This window comes from Petaurus breviceps, unplaced genomic scaffold (assembly GCF_028583685.1).
Source record: "Petaurus breviceps papuanus isolate PSGF00001 unplaced genomic scaffold, PetGlider_PUasm1.0 90510, whole genome shotgun sequence".
NCBI classification, from domain to species: domain Eukaryota; kingdom Metazoa; phylum Chordata; class Mammalia; order Diprotodontia; family Petauridae; genus Petaurus; species Petaurus breviceps.
This window is the reverse complement of record NW_027187267.1, coordinates 3,481,319-3,504,822: the sequence shown is the minus strand read 5'-3', so window position 1 is coordinate 3,504,822 and position 23,504 is coordinate 3,481,319. Positions and strand designations below refer to the sequence as shown.

At 42.6% G+C, this 23,504-nt stretch overlaps 1 protein-coding gene across 1 annotated transcript in view; it reads left to right on the top strand.

Moving 5' to 3' along the window:
- Positions 1-15,613: 15,613 nt before the first annotated feature.
- Positions 15,614-23,504, top strand: part of CFAP45 (cilia and flagella associated protein 45) — a 35,326-nt gene continuing 27,435 nt past the window's right edge. The window contains exons 1-4 of the mRNA XM_069062834.1: positions 15,614-15,941; positions 18,533-18,666; positions 20,411-20,555; positions 21,017-21,187. Coding sequence (XP_068918935.1) covers positions 15,717-15,941; positions 18,533-18,666; positions 20,411-20,555; positions 21,017-21,187 — 675 coding nt within the window. The 5' untranslated portion in view covers positions 15,614-15,716. The remainder of the gene's footprint in view (positions 15,942-18,532; positions 18,667-20,410; positions 20,556-21,016; positions 21,188-23,504) is intronic.

Below are 23,504 nucleotides of genomic sequence, written 5' to 3'. Positions count from 1 at the left end.
ATGGGATGTGGTCAACCAGCTGGTATGGGAGGAAGGGAAATCTAATTTGGCCAGTTGGTGGGGGTGGGGAGCCTCTTTGGAGGAGAATTGGAGCAAGCTCCAAGCAGGGCAGGGGCCTCTCACAGCTGGGCTCCGCCCTTTGAGCCAAGGCTGGGATGACAATGTTTGGGGGAAAATCATAAAATCAAGAACCCTTAGCGGTTTGTAGAGACCTTAAGACATCTCCTGTGCATTAATTCATCTCAACTGGACGGACAGAAGTGAGAATTAAGCCAGTATTTTAAATAAAAAACAAAACAACCCTTTTGAATAAGAAATGCCACGTCCCCTGTCCTAAGTTTTAGGGATTTACATCCTGAATTTTAGTCCTTTAAGGGATCTCCTTGAGTGTGGCATAATGGATAGGAGGCAGAAAGCCTTGGAATCAGGAAGATCTGGGTTCAAGTTCTGCCTTTGCACACCCTCAAACATATCATAAACCAGTCCTTTAACCTCTTAAGATTTGGGGCAACTCTAAGACTATACATTTCAGAAAAAGCTGCCTACCTGAGTTCCCACAGCGGTGAAATCACAGGTCTTGTCCCCTCCTACCCTTAAGGGAACTTAGAAACCATATTCTCCCTTTTATATCTGAGAAAAGTGAGATTCAACTCTAAGCACTGCCCCCCCTTAATATCCAAGGAAATGAGACCCAATTTCACACTGCTAGTAAATAAATAACAAAGTTAGAATTTCATCCCATTCAGAACCAATGATTTTTCTTCATTCTGTTGCATTACGTCAGGCTAGAGGTCTAAACTCACTTCCTTCTGCTGCATTATATAATTTTTTTCCTGCCCTCTGTAACCTAACTCATTGGTGGCTGCTTTACCCCAGAATGTGCCTTGAGGGGGGAAAAATTAACTTCATGGAAGGAATGTGAGAAAAGTATAGAAATGTCCAGGTGAGCATAATAGAAAATTATTAATAGAGTATCAGAATCTTCATAGCTCACGTTCACTCGAGGATTTCTTAAGCACTTGCTTTGTGCTAGTGCAGGGGTGAAGCTAAGGTGGGAGAGGAGGGATGCCACGCTTAAGCGGGCGAGGGCAAGATAATTCGAGTGAGAACTTTAATTTGACTAAGACTTACCTCGCGAAATCCCCGTAGACAGCGCAAGTACTTTTCTCCCCATGTTACAGATGAGGAAACTGAGGTTTATAGAAAGGTTTAAAATGACCCAAGGACAAAGAAAATGAGCAATTAAAACCAAGAAGTCCCGTGCCAAGTATGGGGCTCCTGCTACCATGCCACACTCTTCTGAGGACGGCTGGTCCCAAGAAGTGGCGCCCCCTCAGAAGATCCAAGTAATTACCCCCCACCTCTTTTGGCCCCTGGGAGCGCTGAGACCAAGGGTGAGGGGGGGCGGGGCGGGGAGGGGCTCCTGGTTCCCATGGCAACCCACCCAGGCGGACCCGCGCCAGGCCCGACCCGTACAGGCTGGGCAGGGCAGGGAACTGAGCGGTCACGCCAGGGGGTGGAGCGAGGCCCGACTCTCGGTTGCTATGGTGACGCGTCAACACTTCCAGCTCGGGGCGGCTGCAGCTGTGTGGCTGCAGCGGCAGTGGCTCCACTCGGGAGGCCGGAGAGGCCGGGGAGGCCTCGGAGGCCACAGGTGCAGCCAAGATGGTGAGGACCGGCGGTGGGGAGGGGATTTGTGGTGGACTGGTTTTGGGGCCGGGGAAGAGGGCAGGGTCGGCCCGGAAGTGAAGTGGAGGGGGCAGGAGGCAAAAAGGGAAACCGAGGCTTCTGCGAGTCTGCCAGTCAATCAGCAAGCATTTATTAAGTGCCTACTATGCGTTAGGCGCTGGAAATGCAAAGACAAAAAAAGAATCAGTTCCTGTCTTCAAGAAACTTACATTCTGTAGGGGAAAACAACAGGTACAAAATATATGCAAGGAAATTTGTTAGGAGAGGGGTGGAAGGTTTTATGCAGAAAGTGACTCAAACATAGTTTTGAAGGAAACTTGGGAAATAGGCAGTGTTTGTGGAGAAGAGTATTCCAGGCACAGCCAGGGCAAAGACACATGGATGCGAGATGGAGTATTAGGTCAGCTGGGGGAGATGTGGGGCAAGCTTGTTGGTTCACAGCATTGGAAGATGCTTAGAGATCTTAGAGGTCATTATATCTCACCGATTCCTGTGATAGATGGGGAAACAGATCCAGAGAAGATCATTAACTTGGCCAAAGTGAAAGGGAGCCAGTCCCAGCTCTGCCTTTTACTAGGTAGCAATGCTAATTTATAGGGTTGAAGCTTCACAAAGTGCTTTCAACATACCTACCTGCGCTGTCTAATGTGATTTGCACAACTATCCTCTGAAGTAGAGAACTCCCATTTTATAGATGAAGAGACTGAGGTCCCAGGAGTCTAAAAAGAAAGACAATCACAGAGCCACTGAGTTGGCAGAGACCTTAGAGTTCATCTGGTACAAGTGGCACCTAAATCAGGAATTCTGTCTCCATTTATCTATTTCCCACAAGTGGTCTTCATGTAATTAACACTAAAAGACCTCCAGTTATAGGGAATTCATTATCCCCCAGTCAGCCCGTTCTATTTTTGGAAAGCTGTAATTATTAGGAAGTTTTCCTTTATGCTGAGCTGAATAAAATTTCCCTCTCTGTAACTTCCACTCATTGGTCCAAGTTTTTCCTCAAGGGCCAAGCAAAACAAGCCTAATCCCTTTTCCACATGGCAGCCCTCTTAAGTATTTGAAAGCAGCCCTCATAGTCCTTGCAAGGCTTCTCTTCTCCAGGTGAAGCAGCTCTACTTCTCCCAAACTGAGACTCAGAGAGGATATGATTTTAAGGTCACACAGCTTGCCTGCCATGATTTTGAGACCCTTTGCCATCTGGATTTCCTTCCTCTGGGTACCCTCCAGCTTATTGTTGACTTTTCCAAAATGTTGAAAAAAACCAAACAACCAAAATGTTGTTACCCAAACTGTAGACAACTTCAGATGTGCTTTGATCAGCCAAGAGCGTGCAAAAGAATCCCTCCCCAAGATCTTACGGCTATTAAGTGAGACATAACACTTCTTCTCGGGTCTGTGTTCATTTTATTATACTGACTACCAGTTGTATGAATTTGAGCAAATCACGTAAGATTCCTCATCTGTGAAACGAGAGTATAATACTTGCAATGTCTTAAGTCACAGAGTTATAAATTTATAAAGTGCTTTGTAAATGTGAAGGACTGCCTGTAAAATGAGGGGGATGGAGATTAGATGGTTCCTAAGGTCCTTGACAATTGTGAATCTGCTTCTACTGTGGCTATGCAGGTGTAGGGACCAGAAATCTGGAAGGCAGCACTAAACTTTTGGTAGGGGATGCCCCTTAGATACAGGGCTAAGCATGGGTTGGACCTCTAGGGTATGGGAACAGAGAGCCTTTGACTGCCATTTCTGGAAGACTTAGGTTCTAACTTATCTTAAGCCATCCACTTGTTTTGGGACCATGGCTTTAACCTTTCTGAACCTCAGTTTTTCAGATTTTCTCAGATTGGGAGAATTTCTCAGATGGGAATATATGTGTGAAAGTGCTTTTGAAAAGTATAGAGTGTCCTACAAGTGAAAGAAATTAATGCTAAAGTAGACAGAGGTGAGTTCAAATCCTAAGATACTTATTAGCTGTGTGACCCTGGCAAATGACTTAACTTTGAAGCCTCAATTTCTTCACATTCAAAATAATAATGACTAACATTTTTTCTTTAAATTCATTTATTTTTAGTTTTCAACATTCATTTCCACAAGATTTTGAGTTACAGTGTTTTTTCTCCCTGTCTTTATGATTCACATTCTGTAGTGCTTACTGTCCATCAGACAGACACTGTGCTAAACACTTTAGAATTATTATCTCATTTGATCCTCACGACTTTAGCAGGCAGGTGCTATTATTATCCCTATTTTACAGATGAGGAAACTGAGGCAGGCAGAAGTAAAGTGACTTGCCCAGAGTCACAGCTAGCAAGTGTCTGGGTTCATCTTTGAACTTGGGTCATCCTGGTGCTCTATCCACTGTACTACCTGTAATAGCACTTACCTGCCTCCTGTGGTTGTAGTGAGAATTAAATGAAATAATTTATGCAAAGGTCAACTGTTGGGCCACAGGGCCCAGAGGCACAGGGTGTAGTTGAGTCTTTGGATCAGTACTAGATGTGTAGTTCAGCCTGGGAGAGGTTTCTGTCTAACAGCCTTTTCTAAAAATGCTATAAAGGAGAATTCTCCAGCTTTCTTTGGCAGAGCCTGTTTTAACCACTCACAGCAGGGAAGTTGGTGTGTAATTTAATCTCCCATCTAACACAAATCCCTCCTGCTGTAGTTTTAGTGCAGAGCTGAAGGAACAAACATGAACTACAAAAAGGGGAGAAGCAAGGAGATGGGGGGTGGGACCATCTCTAGGGCATAGTTAAAGTAGAGTGATGTGGGTGGACAAAAGATGGAATAGTCTGGGTCTTGGAAGTTTGGGAGGGAGGAGGTAAATAGAGGAAGATTGGCAGATGGGAATGGTGCTTGATCTGGGAGGAGGAAAGTATTAGAGATTCTGGTACCTGGGAAAAGGAACAAGGGTTTGAGTGTGGGTAGGGACCCCAGAAATATGCCGAGGCATGGGAAAGTGAAACAGAAACTAGGAGCAGCTCCGAGGTCGATTACTTAGGCCTACTTGGGTGTTTGAGGTAGGGGGAATTGGAATTTCTTTTCCCTAGGACTGGAGGAGATTAAACATTGGATGATTGGATGTGGAAATTTGGGGTTCTTATGAATTTCTCTCAAGCATATGAATATTATTTTTTGCTGTTATCATTAATTTTATTTTTTAAAAATTATTTTTATTTATTTCATTAAATATTTCCCTATTGTATGTAAATTTAAAAAAAATCATTAAACAATTTTTTGACTTCCTAATTCCTTTCCTTAACCCTCTCCTCACCTTGAGAAAACAAGCAATTTGATTTCAATTATATGTGTGAGGTCATGCAAAACATAGTTCTATATTAGCCAAAGCATGTGAATCTTCTTGGGGCTTGTCAACTGTATCAGTGGTCACTGGGATGTGTTTATGGATGCAGGGTTCCTGTGAAGTAGGGGGAACAAGTGTCTCTACCTTCATTTTATAGATGAGGGAACCACCATCCTAAGAAGTTAAATGACTTGAGCTTTACAGTCATAAAGTGCAGAGTTGGAAGGGACTTTAGAGGGAGTTACTTTTCTGGGGTTTCAGTGTCATAAGTTCAAAAGGCAAGTAGAATTTGAAATCAAGGTAATCTGCGTGTCAAGAACCCTTCAATCTCACATGGATCAAGTTCGCTCTTGGAGCCTTCTTTCTTGAATTATATTTATGTCTCATTTTATACACCCCCCCCCCCCCATCTGTCTTAGGAATATCAATATCTGGTTCATGTTCCTATCCAGTGTTTTCTGCTATGTCACAGGGATGGGTTACTTGCACCCTCAGGGTCACATATGGCCTTCTAGATCCTTGGGTGTGGCCTTTTGACTCAATACAAGTTTTACAGAACAAATCCTTTTAATCAGGAGATTTGTTCTGTGAAGTTTGGTTTCAATCAAAGGGCCTCACTTGAGGACCTAGAAGGCCACAGATTCCCCATCCCTGTCAGCTATGACATCTAATTTTGTTTTTTGCCCTGCTAAATTTAGGCCATCTGTTCCATTCAAACGCTCATGTTAATAAAACATTAACTTTAGGATAGATTTTATTTAACCTGACAGAAAATCCAAAGGATTCATATCCAGTGCCATAAATAGTGACAACAGCTTCTCTTCCCCTTCTGGTGGGACTCTACCTTCCTCAGAGACCCATACTGTCCTGTAGACTTAAAGTACTATCCATAGTGGCTTTCCCTTCTCCTCCAGGGGGAAATAATTTAGGATTGCTAGGAAATAAAACAATCCTACCCTTTCCCCCAGAGAATCCTATGATTCTCCATGCTTATAATGCCACCCAAGGGAATCAATAAACCTTTTTCTCTGGTGTGTCCACACTTCCTACACAGTATACAGGACTATTCAGGCCCACTGGGCCTCCAGACTCCTCCGTGCCATGGCTCTCTGATGTGCTGAACTTTTCCTTCTCTCTGTTTCCTCAAGGAGTCTACATTCTAAGGGGAGGTGAAGGGAAGGTCCCAACATGGACACGTGTGAGATACAAGGCAAAACTAAAGAACAAAGGAGAAATCCAGCTGTAGGATGTGTGGGTTGGGAATCACCTGAAAGCTATATAGTCTTGTCTTCTTTCACAATAATCTGAGGCCCAAAGAGGTTTGTTAGGTGCCCAGTGTTACACTGGCAGTGGCAGAGCTGGGATCTGAATGTAGGTTTTCTGACTCCAAATATACTCATTTGTCCAAACAACTCTGAGGAATTTAAGGAAGTAGATGCCAGTATCAGCAGTCAGGTGCCGGTAGTGGGCCTGGATTAGGAAATGCTATATGGTTGGCTGTGGTACATGAAATTAGGCTTCAAGGGAGGATCTTAACAGGGAGACTTTGGGGGTGAGGGTGGCTCATAGTCCATTCCAGGATGGGGGATGGTATAAGTGAAGGTTTATAGATTTGGGCAGGGTAAGAATGGAACATGGTAGCCCACTTTGGAATGTTGAATGGGTGAAGAGAAATAGTATCAGGGATGCCTGGAAAGGCATATCATATAGAGGCAGATTGAAGATAATCTTAAATGCTAGCATAGAATACTTTCTCTTTTCTTTCCCTCCTCCCTCCCCAGTCCTCTATGGGCCCACTGAAAACTCTGCCAGATCCAAGGCCTGTTTTGGGTCAGCATTTAGACCAAACCACAACTCACAAGCACATGCAGGGTTTTTTTTTTTAAATTAGAACAATTAGAAGATATTTACTATTTAATTAAATTGAAGGGGAAAATAAATAATGAGAAATTTGTCACATACACACATACAACTTCTCATAGGTTACCATGCTGCCAATGGGATAGGGAGCACATATAGGAAACGCATGTAGTTATGGAACATATTTGACCAAAGAACATGTTGAGAGGCCACACACATTGGGAGAGGTGTATAAGGTGTGATCATAGAACATTTGTGGGAAAGGGCATGCTTGTAAGAAACAAGGGAGTGCATAAGCAGGGTAAGTCATATTCCTAGGTCAGTGTCTCCACCGGAGCCCCTGTTGGCCTATCATGTTGCTTTTTTCCCACAGAACTGCCAGTGTCATCTGCCTTTCTCCCTCCTCCCTGCCATTTTCTCTCCTGGATGCCCCCCACCCCCCAAACTACTGCTCTGATCTCTTTTCTGGATTGATATCTGTTGCTGTCTATGCTTCTTTCTGTCACCTGTTGGTTTTTTCAAAGCTCCCACAGTCTCCTTCAACACTTTTGTGATTCAGACCCATTGATAAAGCCAGGTAACCAGAGCATCCCTCAGATCTTGATTGCTCTTGTAATTACCATTCTTCTGCCTCCACTTCGGCTCTTTGAATTTAGTCTACTCTTTGAGTTAGGGTGAGAAAATTCCTTTCAGTTCCCAACTTGCCCTTGGTTGCTAACCTGGGGTTGGCAACTTTTGTCAGTCTTTGCTGATAGCCTAATCTGCCTATCTCCCTAACTGCTTACTAAAGTAAGCAGTTTATAGTTTGGTAGGCAATAGAGAGTGAGATATGGTTTTTGAATAGAGAAGTAACATGACAAAATGTTGTATCAGGAAGTTTACTAGTCAGGGTAGGCAGTGAGACCATTTTGGAAATTTTCACAGTGGTTCACATGAGAGGTGATGAGGGCCAGAAATAGAGTGGGTGAAGTGGGAATGAGAAGGGGAGGACAGGTGTGAAAGACGTTGCCAAGACAGAATTGATAAAATTTAGCGACTGATTCTATGTGGTGATCGAGCAAGTCCAAGAGGATCTGAAGTTTTGAATATGGAAGATGGAGAATAAAAATGGTGATGCCACCAGCAATAGTAGATCAGTTTAAGGGGATGGGAATATTTTCCTTCACAGAAGTGTGTGTGTGTGTGTGTGTGTGTGTGTGTGTGTGTGTGTGTGTGTGTGTGCAAAAGATTATGAATAAGTTGGGTTTGGGAATTTTTGATGCTGGTGGATTATCTAAGTATAACTTGCATAGCACTATTTTAATTGGTATTTGCTACCATGTTTATTTGTATGTTTTTCTAATTTTTTGTTTCTGTGTGTACATGAGTGTGAGTGCGTTCCTTATGAATTCTACTGAAGGGAGAAATAGTTTTGCATAGTGGATTGAGAGTCAGAAAAATCTGGGTTCTGAAAATGACACCTACTACTTTTATGAGGCTTTTATGAATCAACCTCTTAGGGCCTTAGGCAACTATCTAAGACAGTAAGTTGTATTGCAAGTACACATTTAAATTGTTAGAGGGAATTCCTCCCTGGGAGCTCCACAGTGGTGAAATCATAGGTCTGTCAGAAAAAAAAAATAATGGGAATAGAATTCTTCCAAAGGCAGACATCTTTGATCACTGTTTCATCTACTCAAAAAGTATTTTTTGAGTAACTAATAATAACAGCTTGTTTTCTGGAACATTTTAAGTTCTTTTTTTTCCCCTCTCACAACAAACCTGTGAGTTAGGCAATGAAGTACTTATTTTTGCTCAAGGTACTGCATTAGGCAATGGGCAGTGCATACAAAGGTAAATGAGATGAATGAGATACTGTTCCTGCCCTTTAACAGTTTGATTATCTGGTACTGGAAGAGCTTCTTCTAGTTCTATCTCTGCTATTATCAGTCTTCCACTTAGGGGAGGAAGGAAGGGAACGAGCATTTATTAAGTACCTTTTAAAATTTATTAAATTATTATTTATTGAGCTCCAGGTACTGTGCTAAGGGCTTTACAAATATTATTTCATCCTCACAAAAGCCCTTGGAGGTAGATGGCGTTATTATCCCCCTCTTACAGTTGAGGAAGCTGAAGAAACAACCTCTTTTGGGTCCCAGTTTGTCTTCTTTTTTTCCCCCCAAGCTCACCAGCTCACATTTATTATTTAATTCATCATAATTATATGTTGATAACAAATATAGAAATCATCCAAGGATTAGCTAATTTGTATAAGGTTATCATTCTACAGTTAAACCAACTCTTAAATGTATTCACAATCAAAACATGTCACCAATTTCAGAAGTGTCATTAGATGAATAACCCAAGTCTTTATAAATCACGTAAATTATCTTTTAACATGCGAGTACTTCGAAGATCTGTAATTTATTTTTAGCTTGGGTACTTCCTCCACTGATGTGTATTGCAGCCCACTGATAACTTAGTAGGGTCTTAGAGATTTGCTATATCCCTCAAATTCATGAGCCTTTAAAAACCTAATGAAGCTTGTGCTTGGATTGTAGACACAGTGCATTGATCAATGGATCCTAATTTCTTCATGTGTAAAATGAGGGCATTGGACTAGATCAGTGGTTCTCAAAATTTTTGGTCTCAGGACCCTTTATACTCTTAGAAATTATTGGGGAACCTAAAGAGCTTTTTTATGTAGGTTATATCTATTGATATTTACCATGTTAGAAATTAAAACTGATAAAATTTAAAAATTTGTTGTTTAGTCATGCTCTTTGTGACCCCATTTGGGGTTGTCTTGTCAAAAATAATAGAGTGGTTTGTTATTTCCTTCTCCAGCTCACTTTACAGATGGGGAAACTAAGCAAAAAGGGTTAAGTGATGTGCCCAGGGTCACGTAGCTAATGAGTGTTTGAGAACAAATTGGAACTCAGGAAGATGTGTCTTCTTGATTCCAAGCCCCGTGCTCTCTCCACTCTACTACCTAGCTGCCCCAAATTTTAGAAAATTATTAGAGTTAAAAAAACCTTATTACATGTTAACATACAAAACATTTTTAATGAAAAAGCTAAATTTTCCACCAAAAACTTAGTGAGAATGGGATTGTTTTACATATTTTTTTGCAAAGCTCTTTACTGTCTTGTTTAATAGAAGACAAATTCTCATATTTGCTTCTGATTTCAATTTTTTGAGATACATTGTTTTGTTTAAAATATATGAGAAAATCTGGCCCCACACATATGTAGTTGGAAAAGGGAGGAACATTTTAATAGGCAAATCATGTATTAGTATTCTAATGAATATAGTTTTGACCTAGTGGACCCCTGAAAGAGTCTCAAGGACTCCTGTGGGTTTGTGAACCACTGTACTTTGAGAACTGCTACATTAAATGGTCTAAATCTGATCCTTCTGCTCTGACATTCTATGATCTTTCTCAAAGTAATCCTCTTAATAATTAAAGTTAGCATTGAGTGAAATGGAGTCTGATCTGGAGTGCCATCCTTCTTTCAGGCCAGGGGGAGCTACTACTGTAGCTCTGAGCTTTCTTATTAGAGATACTAACCTTCAGTGGACCTGACATTCATAAAGAGGAAATAGTTCTGGGGCTAGAGAAGGGTGTCTAGGAAAAGAACATTTCTTTGTTTTTGCTCAGCTGACAGGTGTTGCAGTTACGTCAGAGAAACTACAAACCAAACCATTCCAGCTTTGTCTTGCTCTGTCCTGGCTGAACACTCTGGATAGACAATGCCTTGGCACTTTAAGTGCTGGTCTTGCCAAGATTTGCAGAAGTTAGACTCCCAAATTTCAAATTCTCTGCAATTACATAGAGTTCCAGACTCACTCTCAAAGCCTTTGGATATGGGTCTAATCCCTAGAGCCTGAGAAGTTCAGAGGAAAGGGAATTAAACTGTGCCATCAAGATGTAATTTTATTTTTATTTAAAAAATATTTTATTGATATTTTTTGGTTTCATATCACTTTCATTGAGAGAGAGAGAGAGAGAGAGAGAGAGAGAGAGAGAGAGAGAGAGAGAGAGAGATCAGTTCAGCAAAATTCACCAACACATGGACCAAGTCTGACAGTAATATGCATCCATACACATATATAATCCCTGATATTGAATTTTCTTTTTTGAGGCCGAACTGGGTCATTATATTACACACCATTTAATTTCAGTTTTTGTTGTTGTTGTTCTTTCATTGTTGTATATTGTATATGGCATCATCATGTATATTGTTTTCCTGGTTCTACTTACTTCGCTCTGCATCTGTTCATATCTACCAGTGGGTCTTTTTAATCTTCACATTCATCATTTTCAAGATGAAATTTTAGGAACAACTGTACCCTTGCCTCCCTTCTTCCAGTTTAATGACCTCCCTTCCTTAAATTGGCATTTAGTATCTAGTGTCTGTCTGACTGGTTGTTTTTCAGACTTCTGTTCTGCCCTTCTCCTTATGGATGATCTTGTATCAAGTTTGTTTTCCTATCTGCAAAGTGGGCACTTATGTGAGTTACTAATATGCCTCCTTTAATGCAGTCTACGATCACATTTGCTCTTTCCTGGCTGCCACGTTATATTGTTGACCCAAGTTGAGCTTGCAGCCCATTCAGCCCTCCAAATCGTTCTTAGACAAATTGCCATCTAGTCATACTTATCTGCATAAAGTTGGTGTTTTTGAACCCATGTGTAAGAATTTATGTTTCTAGGGTATATTCACAATAAAAGCTCATTTCACTACAGGCAGGAAGGAGGGGAGATTGAGCACTAGGCTTGGTGTTAGGAAGACCTGCATTCAGATCCAGCCTCAGACACTTACTAGTGGTGTGACCCATGCAAGTCACTTAATTGCTAGCTGCCTCAGTTTCCTGAACTGTAATATGTGCCTACCTTTCAGGGGATAATTGTCAGGTGAAATGACATATTTGTAAAGCACTTAAACCTAGTGCCTGGCTATAGTAGGTGCTATATAGAAATGCTTATGCCCCTTGCCTTCCTAAATCAGGTGTGACTTTACACTGCCTTCTTCATAGCACTGATTATAGAGTAGTACTAATTATAGTACTTAGTGGTTTAGAGCTAGAGGCACTTTCAGAGGTCATCTAGTAACCCCCCTCATTTTAAAGATGAGAATCTGAAGCTCAGGTTGGTTAAGAGACCTGCCCAAAGACATGCTCCAGGTAGGAAATGATAGAGCTAGGACTGAAACCCATGTCCTAAGACTTTGGATCCAACACCTCTCCTCCAATAGCCCTGCCTCCTGTGTCCTTGAGGGGCCCTAAGAGCCTCCCACTCCCTCTTCCAGCTGCAATTTAATGGTTGACTGTTGTTTCCCTTTCAAACTCTGCCTCCCTGTATATTTATTTTGTCAAGTAGCCTTTAATCGAGCTAAACTATATGCTGTTCTTGTCCTGAAGGACATGGAGTTGCCAGGGCCCCTTCTTTTCCTTTTTCTTCAAGGTCACTATAGAACAAAAATTCACCATTTTCTTCATGTTCCAATGTCTTAGACCTCTTCCAGTTGGGAAATTAATCCCAGTGCCTAAACTCAACCCCAGCTTGGGCAATTTCAGCTAATTTTCTCATTCCATTTTCTATCTCTTGGACTGACAGCAGAAGTGGGGGGTGGAGCTAGAGGATAGCTGCTTTCCACTGATCTTAAATCTGTTTCTCAACCTTTACCTTTTAATGAGCACAAGGAATTTTAGTTTGTTCTATTTGGGTTGACTCTGACTGCCCTTTTGCCCTCATCACACCCCTGGCTGAGCCAGGAAGTCAGGAAAAGGGGACTTTCTATAGCCCTGATTGGATTGTATATGGCTAGAGGCCCTGGGTGCTGCCATGAGGCTCAGTTACAGGTTACCATCTGCTGAGATGTCTAGTCTGATCCAGGTGATGGTAGAGCAATGCTTTGCACATAGTAGGTACTCAATAAACATCTTTTAAAAATTAACTTCTTATTAAATATTTCCTAATTAATATTTTTTAAACATTTATTTAAAAATTTTTTTTGTTCCAAATGCTTTTCTTCCCTTCTACCACCCAACAATAAACATCTTTGGAACCTATGACTAGATGCTACATTGCCCCCCTCAGGATTCTAGGGACAGTGCTGAGGTACTAGTGGAAAAGGGGTGTCTTTAATGCCTTGTGGCTGGTACATATTGAAGGTCTCTTTTTAGGATCTCAGTTCTGAACTGGTTGGCTACAAAACTTGCTATATGGACTCTGCTTCATGACCTCTTGGTGGATTGCTCTCCTGGCCTTTCAAAGATCATGGGGTCAAAGTCATCTCCAATTTCCTTCACCTAAAACAAGAGAGAAAAAAGGCGGAGACAAAGACCCCAGGCCTATTTTCATGGGCTACATGTTTGCACCTGAGGCCTCTCCTCTCACTGCATTATTTCTCTTCTGTCACTGTTAGGAAGGAGTCAGACCAGAAGGCATAGGCCAGGAATGACTAGGGCCTTTTGGACAAACCCTACTTTCACTTTCATGGCCATTCATTGAGACTCCTTTTTATCACATGGTTACCAGACTAGACCCATGTGGGGGCTGCATCAGCCAAATGTTCTTTGCATGCCCAGGTTGGGTTCATTGGCCAATTCCCCATTATAGTAACTTGCCCAAAGTTGCACAGGTAATAGGTGTCAGAAGTGGGATTCCAATCCAGGTCCTCTGACTCTTTGTTTGCAAGCCCTGTTATTACCTTGGCTTTTCCTGCTTCTCCCCTCAGTCTCCCAAACATCCTTAAAGGATATGCAACTCCTAATTGCTCATTTGGTCTCCATGACTAGGGGAGTTGGGTGACAGAGTCAGGCAGAACCACCATTGCTCCTGGAGTATGAGGAAGAGGGTAAAAAAATTCCCCTATTGCTGTTCTAAATCCGAGGGAGAGATGACAGGATGCTAAATCAGTGTGCTCAAGAGAGAGGGTGGAGATCTTCAGTCTCTCCCTAGGATATTTTCCTGTACTTATAAGCATGTCCGTATTTTCCCCTCACTTGGTTCTACCATCTCTGGTAGCTATTGCCATGAGTCTTTTCCCTTTACTGGCTTAATTTCTTGAGAAAGCTGAACTAGCATTATTATAGAGCTTTAAGGTTTACAAAGTGCATTGCAAATGTTTCATTTTATTGTCCCAATAACCCTGTGAGGTAGCTGCTCTTATTATTCCCATTTTACAGATGAGAAAACCGAGGTAGACGGAAGTTAAATGTCTACAGTTATATTCAAGGCTTCCTCATTCCAGGTCAATTACTTTATCTTCTGTAGCACTAGCCTGCTTCTAAAGCACAGGTTTGACCGTGTCCCCCTCAGAATGACTCAGTGAACTTCAGTAGTCCCAGATCAAATATAAAATGCTCTGTTTGGCATTTAAGACCCTTTTCTACCTTTTAAGGTGTTTTGCATGGTACTCTTCTCTCTGTATGCACTTTCTATGATACCATGAAATCGGCCTTTGAATATGACACTCCATTTCCTGACTCTGTGCATTATTTTTTTTTTTGCACTATCTGACTCCATGCCTGGAGTACTCCCCCTCTTCATCTGTACACCTCCTGGCTTCCCTGGTTCCCTTCAAAACTTAGCTCAGATCCCACCTTCTACAGTAGGCCTTTGCAGTCCTCTGCCACTGCTAGTACCTTCCTTCTGAAATCAGCTCCTGTCTGCACTGAATATATCTGGTATGTTCCTAGTTATTTACACATTGTTTCCACCATTAGGCTATAAGTTTCTTTAGATGAAACTGGGTTTTTTTTGTTTTTTTGTTTTTTGCCTTTCTTTGTATTCTTAACACTTAGCATAGTGCCTGGCAATAATTGTTTAATAAATGCTTGTTGAATGACTGACTACATAAATGTTGTTGAATAATGGAGTCATCAGAAATGGGTGGGATTAATCATGGATAGGCTTGCCAGCCTACTGATGTTCTATCATCGAAGCTATTTGCTTTTCTTTGGTCTATGGTTTTATGCCAAGGTTTGTTCAGTTTTTACTTTGGTCTCCCTGATTACAAAAAGCTTCCTGGAGAGCAGAGTTTGGAGTGAGAAGAAAGACTTAGACTAATGCATGCTAGATGGAAAGAATGGCCTGTTTGAGTTTGGAAGTGGGAGTTAATGTAGTTGGATTTATAAACAGATTTTCTTAAGAAACAAGGGTAGGAAGATGGGGGTTTATGGTTGGTGAAGGGGCCCTGAAGCTTAGTCTGAGGAATTGGTATTTCACTTGGCAGGTGGGAGGGAAGCACCATAAATTTGGGGGAAGAAAAATGAGAGGACTTGAATTGCCAAGAAGACAATAATATAGTAAAAATAACATTTACATGTTACTTATTTGATCTCTTTGGAGTCTTATAATAAGCCTGTAAGATTTATGTACAGTAAGTACAACAGGTATTAATATTCCCATTTTAGAGATAGACTAACTAAAGCTTACAGTTCTCACATAGCCAGTGTCAGAGATTTGATTTGGACCCAGGTCCCTTGGACTCCATGGTGAGACTCTATCCAAGCCTCTTCAAGAAGACAAGTGGTCTTCTGGGTAGTAGATGAACTGAAACAGAATCTTTCTCATTTCTTCCATCATTTCTGCTTACTACATAACTCTGGGTTTCCCTTGATTATGAAAGAGATACCCCAATCTCCTCTTAGAGTACCTTTGTTGGGCTTCTTCACAATCATAGAGATTTTTGTCCTCACTGACGGGGTCCCTTGATCTCGTGTGGGCACCCACAGCCTAGTGGAGCACCTTGACTTTGCACACTGCATCTCACAGGATTTATTCAGGTTCTTTTGCTGGGATGTTACTGATGAGGAAACCAAGTCCCAGTCTATCACACCAAAAAATGTTAAGAACCCCCTTATTAGTAGAATGTTTGCTTGCCCTGTTCTAAGCTTATGTTATTATATTTGTGACCTTAAATTTATCTTCCTCCTTTCCTCCCTCCTCCCTTGCCCTCTACCTCTCCAGCCACTAAGTGCAGCTGGCATCCTGAGCTCCTCCTCTAGCACTTCCAACAGGTCCAGGAACCGGACCCGCTACCGGACCAAGGCCATGAACTCTGAGGTTGATGAGAGCCTTTTTGGTGGTGGCAAGGTAACTTTCTGCTCCCATCTTACTGCTGGTGATCCCCCATAAGCCCTTTTGTGATCTTCTTGTTGAAATACATACACAGATTACCCCTGAGGCAGTGGCCTAGATTGCCGCCCATTAATACTTATGAGGCCACCTGCTAACACAGGACATACTCTTTGGTAGTCACTGAGACCAGAGTGGCAGAGCTATAGTAGTGCCAACAATGAACTGGGCATGTGAACAAGGTGACTTATTTTTCTCCATCCCAAGCCTTCCCTGCTTTCCAGGGAAGCTATTCTTTAAGAATAGCTGTAATGCCAACAGGAAGGGTAGAGGAGCTGTTTGGTGCCCATTAGTACATTCCAGATTGCCTCATTTTTGAGGAGGGAGGCAGGGTGGTGGGAGGGTCCTGGGATGAAGACATTTGAGAATGACCAATAGAAACCAACCATGCAAGTAACAGAATAGCATTTTGTTATTCTTTATAGTTTTTTCCATCCAAAGGAGTGAAACTCAAGAAATGACTACTCCTTTCCTTTCCTGCTGTAATATACCTTGATTTTGTGAAATTAACTTCCTTTCCTACAGTTCCATTGGATAGAATTCTTTTCCTTGGGAGGCTGGGCCAGTGACTATTTGCAAATATGGTCTGAACCAGGGGTCACCAATTTCTTGAGTCCTGAGTGCCAGTAGCAGAATTTAGCAATGCCCATGAGCACCTTTGTGAAGTCTAAGGCATAAGTAGGGGAGGAAACAGAAAATAAAAGAGAGGGAATTGGGAAAGTAGAAGAAAAAGGGAAAGCAAGGGAAGGAAAAAGATGAAAGAAGTACCTCTGGTGGGGAGTAGAAGGTGGTCACTAATAATTTTCCCGAGTAGCACCAATGTCCCTGACCTGAACTATCCAGAGAGGAATTGTAAAATCTTTCCAGATTTTTTCCCTAAGCATGCTTCCTTTGAGAAGCCTGCCAAATTCCCACCTAGCATTTGTCAATATGCCTATTGATGAGAAAAAGGAGATGTGGTTTCACTTGATAAAAATCAAACCTGTACCTGGTCTGTGAGCAGTGGGACTTGGCTAGGTCTGGACAGTGAACAGCCTCTTCTGGTAAGAGAATGGAACGATGAGGAGAGAGTCTTGCCTTCTGGTCTGTTACCCTGGGCTGAATACCTGGGGGTGGAAAAACATTGGAATCCACAGAAGGCCCGGATTTGGCAGTAGGTGGCAGGAGTTTCCCACAGTCTGATACCCACATAGAAGCCCAGGCCAGGCACCAGGTGGCAGCAGCATCTTAGAGGAACAGCATTTGGAAAGCAGATTCCTATGCCTGGGAGGGCCCTTGAGAAAATCTGTTCCAACCCTCTCTCTGCTGCTGGGCAGAACCACGCCTATAGCATTTCACACAAATGAACATCTCTCCTATTTCTTAGGACCTCCAGGGACAAAGCACCCGCAGCTTCCCCCAGTCAATGCTGTCAGGATAATTCTGTCTAATATGTGTCCTTCCTGCTATTTGGTTCTAAGTCCATTGCTATCCTGAGTTTCTTCATCTGGAAAATGAGGCTAATCTCTAAAGTCCCTTCCAGCTCTCTGTTTTTGATTTGATAAGTGTTCAGAGAAGTTACTGAGGAATTCTCTTGGTTTAGATCAGTTGATTTAACACCATACTGTAAACTGGGGAATCTTGGATCACTGAGGGGGAAGAAAAAGAGAAATCAAATTAACTCAGCAGTTCAAGAGAATCCCTTAGCTTCTTCACCAAACCCAGAGTGCTAGAACTCATGAGTGTCATGTAGAAGAAAAAAAAATTACAATAGATTATCAAAGGATTCTTAGTTCAAGTCTCAGCTTTACTACTAGTCTTTTTGTGTGACCTTGAGAAAGTCACTTAACATTTCTGGGCTTTGGTTTCATCTGTAAAATGAGAGTTGGGTTAGAATTCAGGGGTGGGGAAGGGCCTTGAGGCCACATGTGGCTTTCTAGCTCCTCAAGACATAGATTTGGCCCTTTGACTGAATCCAAACTTCACAGAACAAATCTCCTCAATAAAAGGATTTGTTCTGTAAAACTTGGACTCAGTCAAAAGGCCACACTAGAGGGCCTAGACAGCCTCCAGGATGCAGGTTCCCCACCCCTGACTCTGATCATTACATTTATCCCCAGCTCCTAAGTTTTATGCTTCTCCCCTCAAACAATGGAATACTGCAGACATTAGTATCTTCCCCTGTTCTTTGGGGAATGAAAGGGATATCCTCTCCAAAGTATATCATGAGGTAGAGAAGTGTGTTATGAAGTAGGGCATTCTTCTTCAGCAGCTACTGAATAGGACTCTCATGGAAGGGTGGGGGAAGGGGATGAAGGAGGAAGAGAGGGCAAATGTTAAAAAACAAACAAAAAACTTTTGGTCGTTTCCAAATAGAACATGGCCTAGTTTTCCCCAGGATCCAACATTCTTTGCAGTCTATAAAGTCCAGGCCTCAGTTTATCTTTTAGTGCTTGGTTGTTGGGTGGTTGGAGAGCCCAGGTGAGGGGATTCTGTGGGACTCAAATTGGTGAAAAAAGGGTGTGAAGTTTATGTGGCCAGCTAGTGAGATGCCCCTTCTGGCCTTGCAGCCCTCCCAGAAGGTCCGCGGTGAGAGCCCCATCGTGCTTTTAAGGGACAAGCAAAGTATCCAGAAGAGCTTGGGCTGGACCCACAAGCCGGAGACCATCCGGTTGATCACTCGAGACATGATCCGGGATCTGGTGTAAGTAGCTGAGCCCAGTTACCCTTCCATTTTCCCTCTCTCATCTTGGCTTAGGGGACTATATTGAGATGAGAAGAGGATCCCTCCCGCCTTGTCTTATCTTATCACTCCTCCTCCCACTCCTGTGCTTTTTGGTTTTTCCCTTTTGTTTTAGGGTCTTGCTTTTTCATCCCTGCTGTATACATTGTCTTTTCCTGTTGTCTCCTGATTCCATGTTCTTTCTTTCCCATTTCCTGCAGCTGGCTGTAGAGCTTAGGAGCTAGTAGAGGGGAAGGGCTCATGCTATGCTTGTGTCCTCCCTTCTCCTCCTTTCTCCTCCTCTCCCCTTTCCACTGGTGCTCTTGGTAAAGGGAAATTAGTTGGATGAGTCAGTTCCTTTCTGGTGCCTTAAGAGTCTGATGCAAAGGAAAACTGACCAGCTGCCTAATTAACCTCTTGGCTTCTTCCCAGAGTGGCTGGCCGCAAATGGGAAATGCTAGGTTCCTTTGGGATTAGCTCAGCACTGTTTCCTGGTGGCTCCCTCCTTGTCCTGGCCCCCTCCTCCTAGATGTGGGCCTGGCTAGGAATCTGGAAATGAGCCACTTCTTTGTAGTAGCTGGTACTCAGCTAACTCTGTAACTGTCCATTCCCTTCCCTCCTGCTCTGGTCCTGTACTCCCCACAGCTCCAGCAAATAATGGTCCAGGGAGACAGACCAGAGATGCTGCCCCAAGAGCTGTCTCTTCAGTTACTCATGTTTCCAGTTCTGGAATCCTTGCTTAGCCTAAGCCCATCACATTCCTATTTAGTAGTCCTGAGAGCCATCCACAGGTCTGAGGTCTGGGGCAGTTAGATAAGGTGACTGTTTGTTATATTTTAGGGCCATCAGAAGGCACATTAACCTGGTACTGATCCATACCTAGGACCTTTGGTGTACTATCTTAGGTTCTGAGCATATTTGGTTATTCCAGATGCAAGCCTCCATTGGGCCTCGCCACTTGGTTAACCTCGATGTCCTGGCCAAATCCCAAATATGCTTTCTCATTCTGTCTGCCTCCTGGAATCCCCCCACTGGTTTTATTAGATGAGGTTTCACTTCCTGTCTCAAAGCAACTGCGTCTTATTCCTGTGTGCCTGTTAAAATGCCTCACCCAGAAGCAGCTTCATTCCTTAGGTGACCCCCCCCCCACTGCTCCCTCCCCCACCTTTAATGTATGTCATTTGTTTATAATCATTATAATTAGTTATTGGTTTGTTGAGTGCGTTGGGCAGCTGGGAAGGAGAGGTCTATAGACATGTCAGCTGCTATTGTTGATCAGAGATTTTAATTAATATTTAGTGTTCAAAGCTTCTGTCTGGGCTGGATGAACAAGGATGTTTAGGTATTTCTCTGCTGGCCTTCATCCTGCCCATTTAGAGGGAAGATCCATCCCTTAAACTTCCCTTTTTAAAAATTCCTTGCGATAATGATATTCACCCCTTTTCCCTATTGAGTCCAGTTGACTTGGGTGGAAATTCCTCATATTGAGGAGCTGACTGTGTGCCAGGGGGTGGGCACTGTGGTAGGAACAGGAGAAAGGAGCAAGGAAGCCCTAGGTGTGAGTTTTCTGTGTGTGTGTGTGTGTGTGTGTATGTGTATGTGTGTGTTTGTGTGTGTGACAGAGAGAGAGAGAGAGAGAGAGATACTCATGCTTTTCCTTTTTTCTTTCCTCCCTCTCTCTTCCCCTTTGATTTTTGTCTCCACTTTTGGTTATGCCTCCCATTAGAGTCCCCACAGAAGACCCTTCAGGGGAGTCTCTTATCATCAGCCCTGAGGAGTTTGAACGGATCAAGTTTGCTTCCCGAGTCCTTACCAAAGAAGAACGAGATACCATTGAAGAAGCTCACAAAAAGGAAAAGGCTGATGTCTTGGTAGCTAACCTTGCCAACTTAGCCTCTGTGGATCCACTGGTGGCTTGGGGATGTGTTGCAGGAGAGGTGGCTTCTCACCAAATAAATGGGAGCTCAGACTAAAAGACCCCAAAGGAGGGAAGGGATGGAAAGTTAGACTGAACTCTAAGGAACATTCATTTTTTAAAAATATGGCAGAAGAGCTCAGCTAGAATGATGACCAAAGAAACTACGAGTAGTAAGGGCATTGGTGAGGACGGAGCTAAGAGATGAAACTTTTTGCTTCTTGGTTATCAGATGGAGTGAGGAGTAGAAATCCCATTGGAGCAAATTGGAGAGATCAGCCCCAGGACAAAATATTTAGGCAACAATCCCAACCTCAGTGGGACTTCAAGGTCCCTTTCACCTTTATATCTATGATATTAAAAAATGGATAAGACACCCCTCCACACACCCTGCTGAGATGGACTGATCTCTCCCAGAATGCAGTGACCCTTCGAAAGCAGATGATGAAACAGAAGGAGATGGTACGGCAGAAGAATAGGAAGCTCAATGACCTGGAGGAGGAGGCCAAGGAAAGGGCACAGAATCTCCTAGAGAAAGCCAATGCAATGAGGATGGAGCAAGAGGTTGAGGTCAAAGACATGAGCCAGGTAAGGAGCCAAGTGAAGCTGCTGGTTGTTTCCTGTTCTTGTCCTCACTTTGGGCAGTTCTGGTCCCAAGCTGGAGGTACCCAGTAAGGTCAAAGAGAGCAAACACGTTTGCTGGAGGCTCGTGAAGGGAGAGTGGATGGAAGATGGGAGGTGAAGTCCAAGATGTTCCCCTGGTACGTGTGTCTGCCATGGAGACCTAGATAGTTCAGTGAGTGTGAGATTTGGTCCTGCCCTTTCTGTGTGACCCTAGCTTGTGGCCTAGGCGGTGAGAAAGGGGAAGGTTGGTACTGCTGTCTTGGTTCTAGAAGTGCCCAGCTGTTTACATCTTAATTCTCATTGCTTCATTTAATGTCCAAATGTAAGGAGTTTGCCATTCCCCCAGTAGTGCTAATTCCTGTTCCTCTACCTCTGGTACTCTCAGTTCTTCCTCCTCTCCTTTATTCCATAGTCTCTCACTCCCCTTGATCCCTCTTTCCATACTTATCAACTGTCAAATCAAGCTCTTCTAACCTGAAAAAAAGCAGGGGTTGGGAATTGCCTAAGCGTGCTCATTTTTACCAGATTCTGTAATGGACTCTTCGTTGGGTCTACTGGTCTACATTCCATGCTCTGCAATTCAATCACATTTATCCACAGTCAGTCAATCTACAACAAGACTCTATTAAGCACCTAATAGATGCCAGGCACTGAACATACAAAGACAAAAGTGGAGCAGTCCTTGCCCTCAAGGATTTTCCATTCTATCAGGGAGGCTAACATGTATATAATTAAGAATGTACAAAATAAATATAAGGTACATTTTTGGGGAGGAGTCACTAGTTGTGAGTGTCAGGGGAGGGGGATGTGGGAAGACTTTCTGTAGAAAGTTTCACATGAGCAAAATTTGAAGGAAACAGGGTTGTAAGAGATAGAGGTGAAGTGGGGGTGCATGACAGTCACGGGGAACAGCCTGTGCAAAAGTGCAGAGGCGGGAGATGTGTGTGAGGAACAGCAAGAAGTCAGTGTGTAGTAGGCAGCAATGGTATCCAACTTAAACAGGAACAGGCCACCAAATTGTATGTAAGGATCCCTGCAGACCACAAATTGACTTGAAAAACCACATATTAACATTATCTATGTTCTATTGTATTTTTATTTTGATAAAATTTTGTTAAATATTGTTTAACATTAATATTAATTAATAATTGATATTAAATATCAACACCTCTGGTATGTAGTATAGTAAGATTGGGAAGATTGATTAGGGCCAGGTTGTGAATGACTTGAAAAGCTAAACAGAGGAGCTTATTTTGGATCCAAGAGGGCAATAAGGAGCCATTAGAGTTTTTGAGTTGGGGGGCAGGGTTGATGCAGTCAGACTCACACATTTTGGCAGCTATATAGGAGAGATGAAAGCAAGGAAACCAGTTAAGAGGCTATTGTAGTAGTCCAGGTGAGTGGAGGATGAGGTCTTGATGGTCAGGTGAGTAGAAGGAAGAGGACAGAGGTCAGACATGGTGGAGGTAAAAATGACAAGATTTGGTAACTGATTGGATGTGTGGCCTGAGAAGAGGGTGTATGCACATTTAATTAGAGTGTGCATTCAGGAATTTTTTTTTAAAGCAATTGGGGTTAAGTAATTTGCTCAAGGTTACACAGCCAGTTATTTCTAGGTGTGGTGATAAGTATCTGAGCCCGGATTCAATCCCCAGGTCATCCTGACACTGGGGCTGGTGCTTTTACTCACTGTGCTACCTGGATGCCCCCAGGAATTTTTTTAAAAAGGTAAGTATTAAGTATTCAATTTTTATCACACCAAGTAAACTAAATTTAACTCTTTAACAAATTAAAAACTCAACTTTATTTAAAAAATGCAAACTTGAAAAAAATGAGACACCAACTACTAAATTTCTTTTGAAATAGGGTATGTTTGAGACATCTAGCACACCCCATGTACACACATATGGATAAGGAGAATAACAGCGCTGGCACTTAGTTTAGAGGATCTGAGTTCAAATTCCATTTCTAATGATTTCTCTGTGTCTTTGGGCAAGTCACTTAACCTCAGTATATCTCAGTTTCCTTACCTGTAAAATGAGGGATTTAGACTAGATGACCTTTAAAGGTCCCTTCTAGCTCTAGACATATGGTCCTATCATTCTGTTTGCTTTTCTGGGCTTGTAATTAATTAGAGCTAGGGATTTCCACTAGTCTTTGGAGAGGAATTAATATTTGGCTTTCATTTTCTCCCATCCTTCCCAAACACTGCTTCTTTATAGTATGTACACACACACACACACACACACACACACACACACACACACACACACACACACAC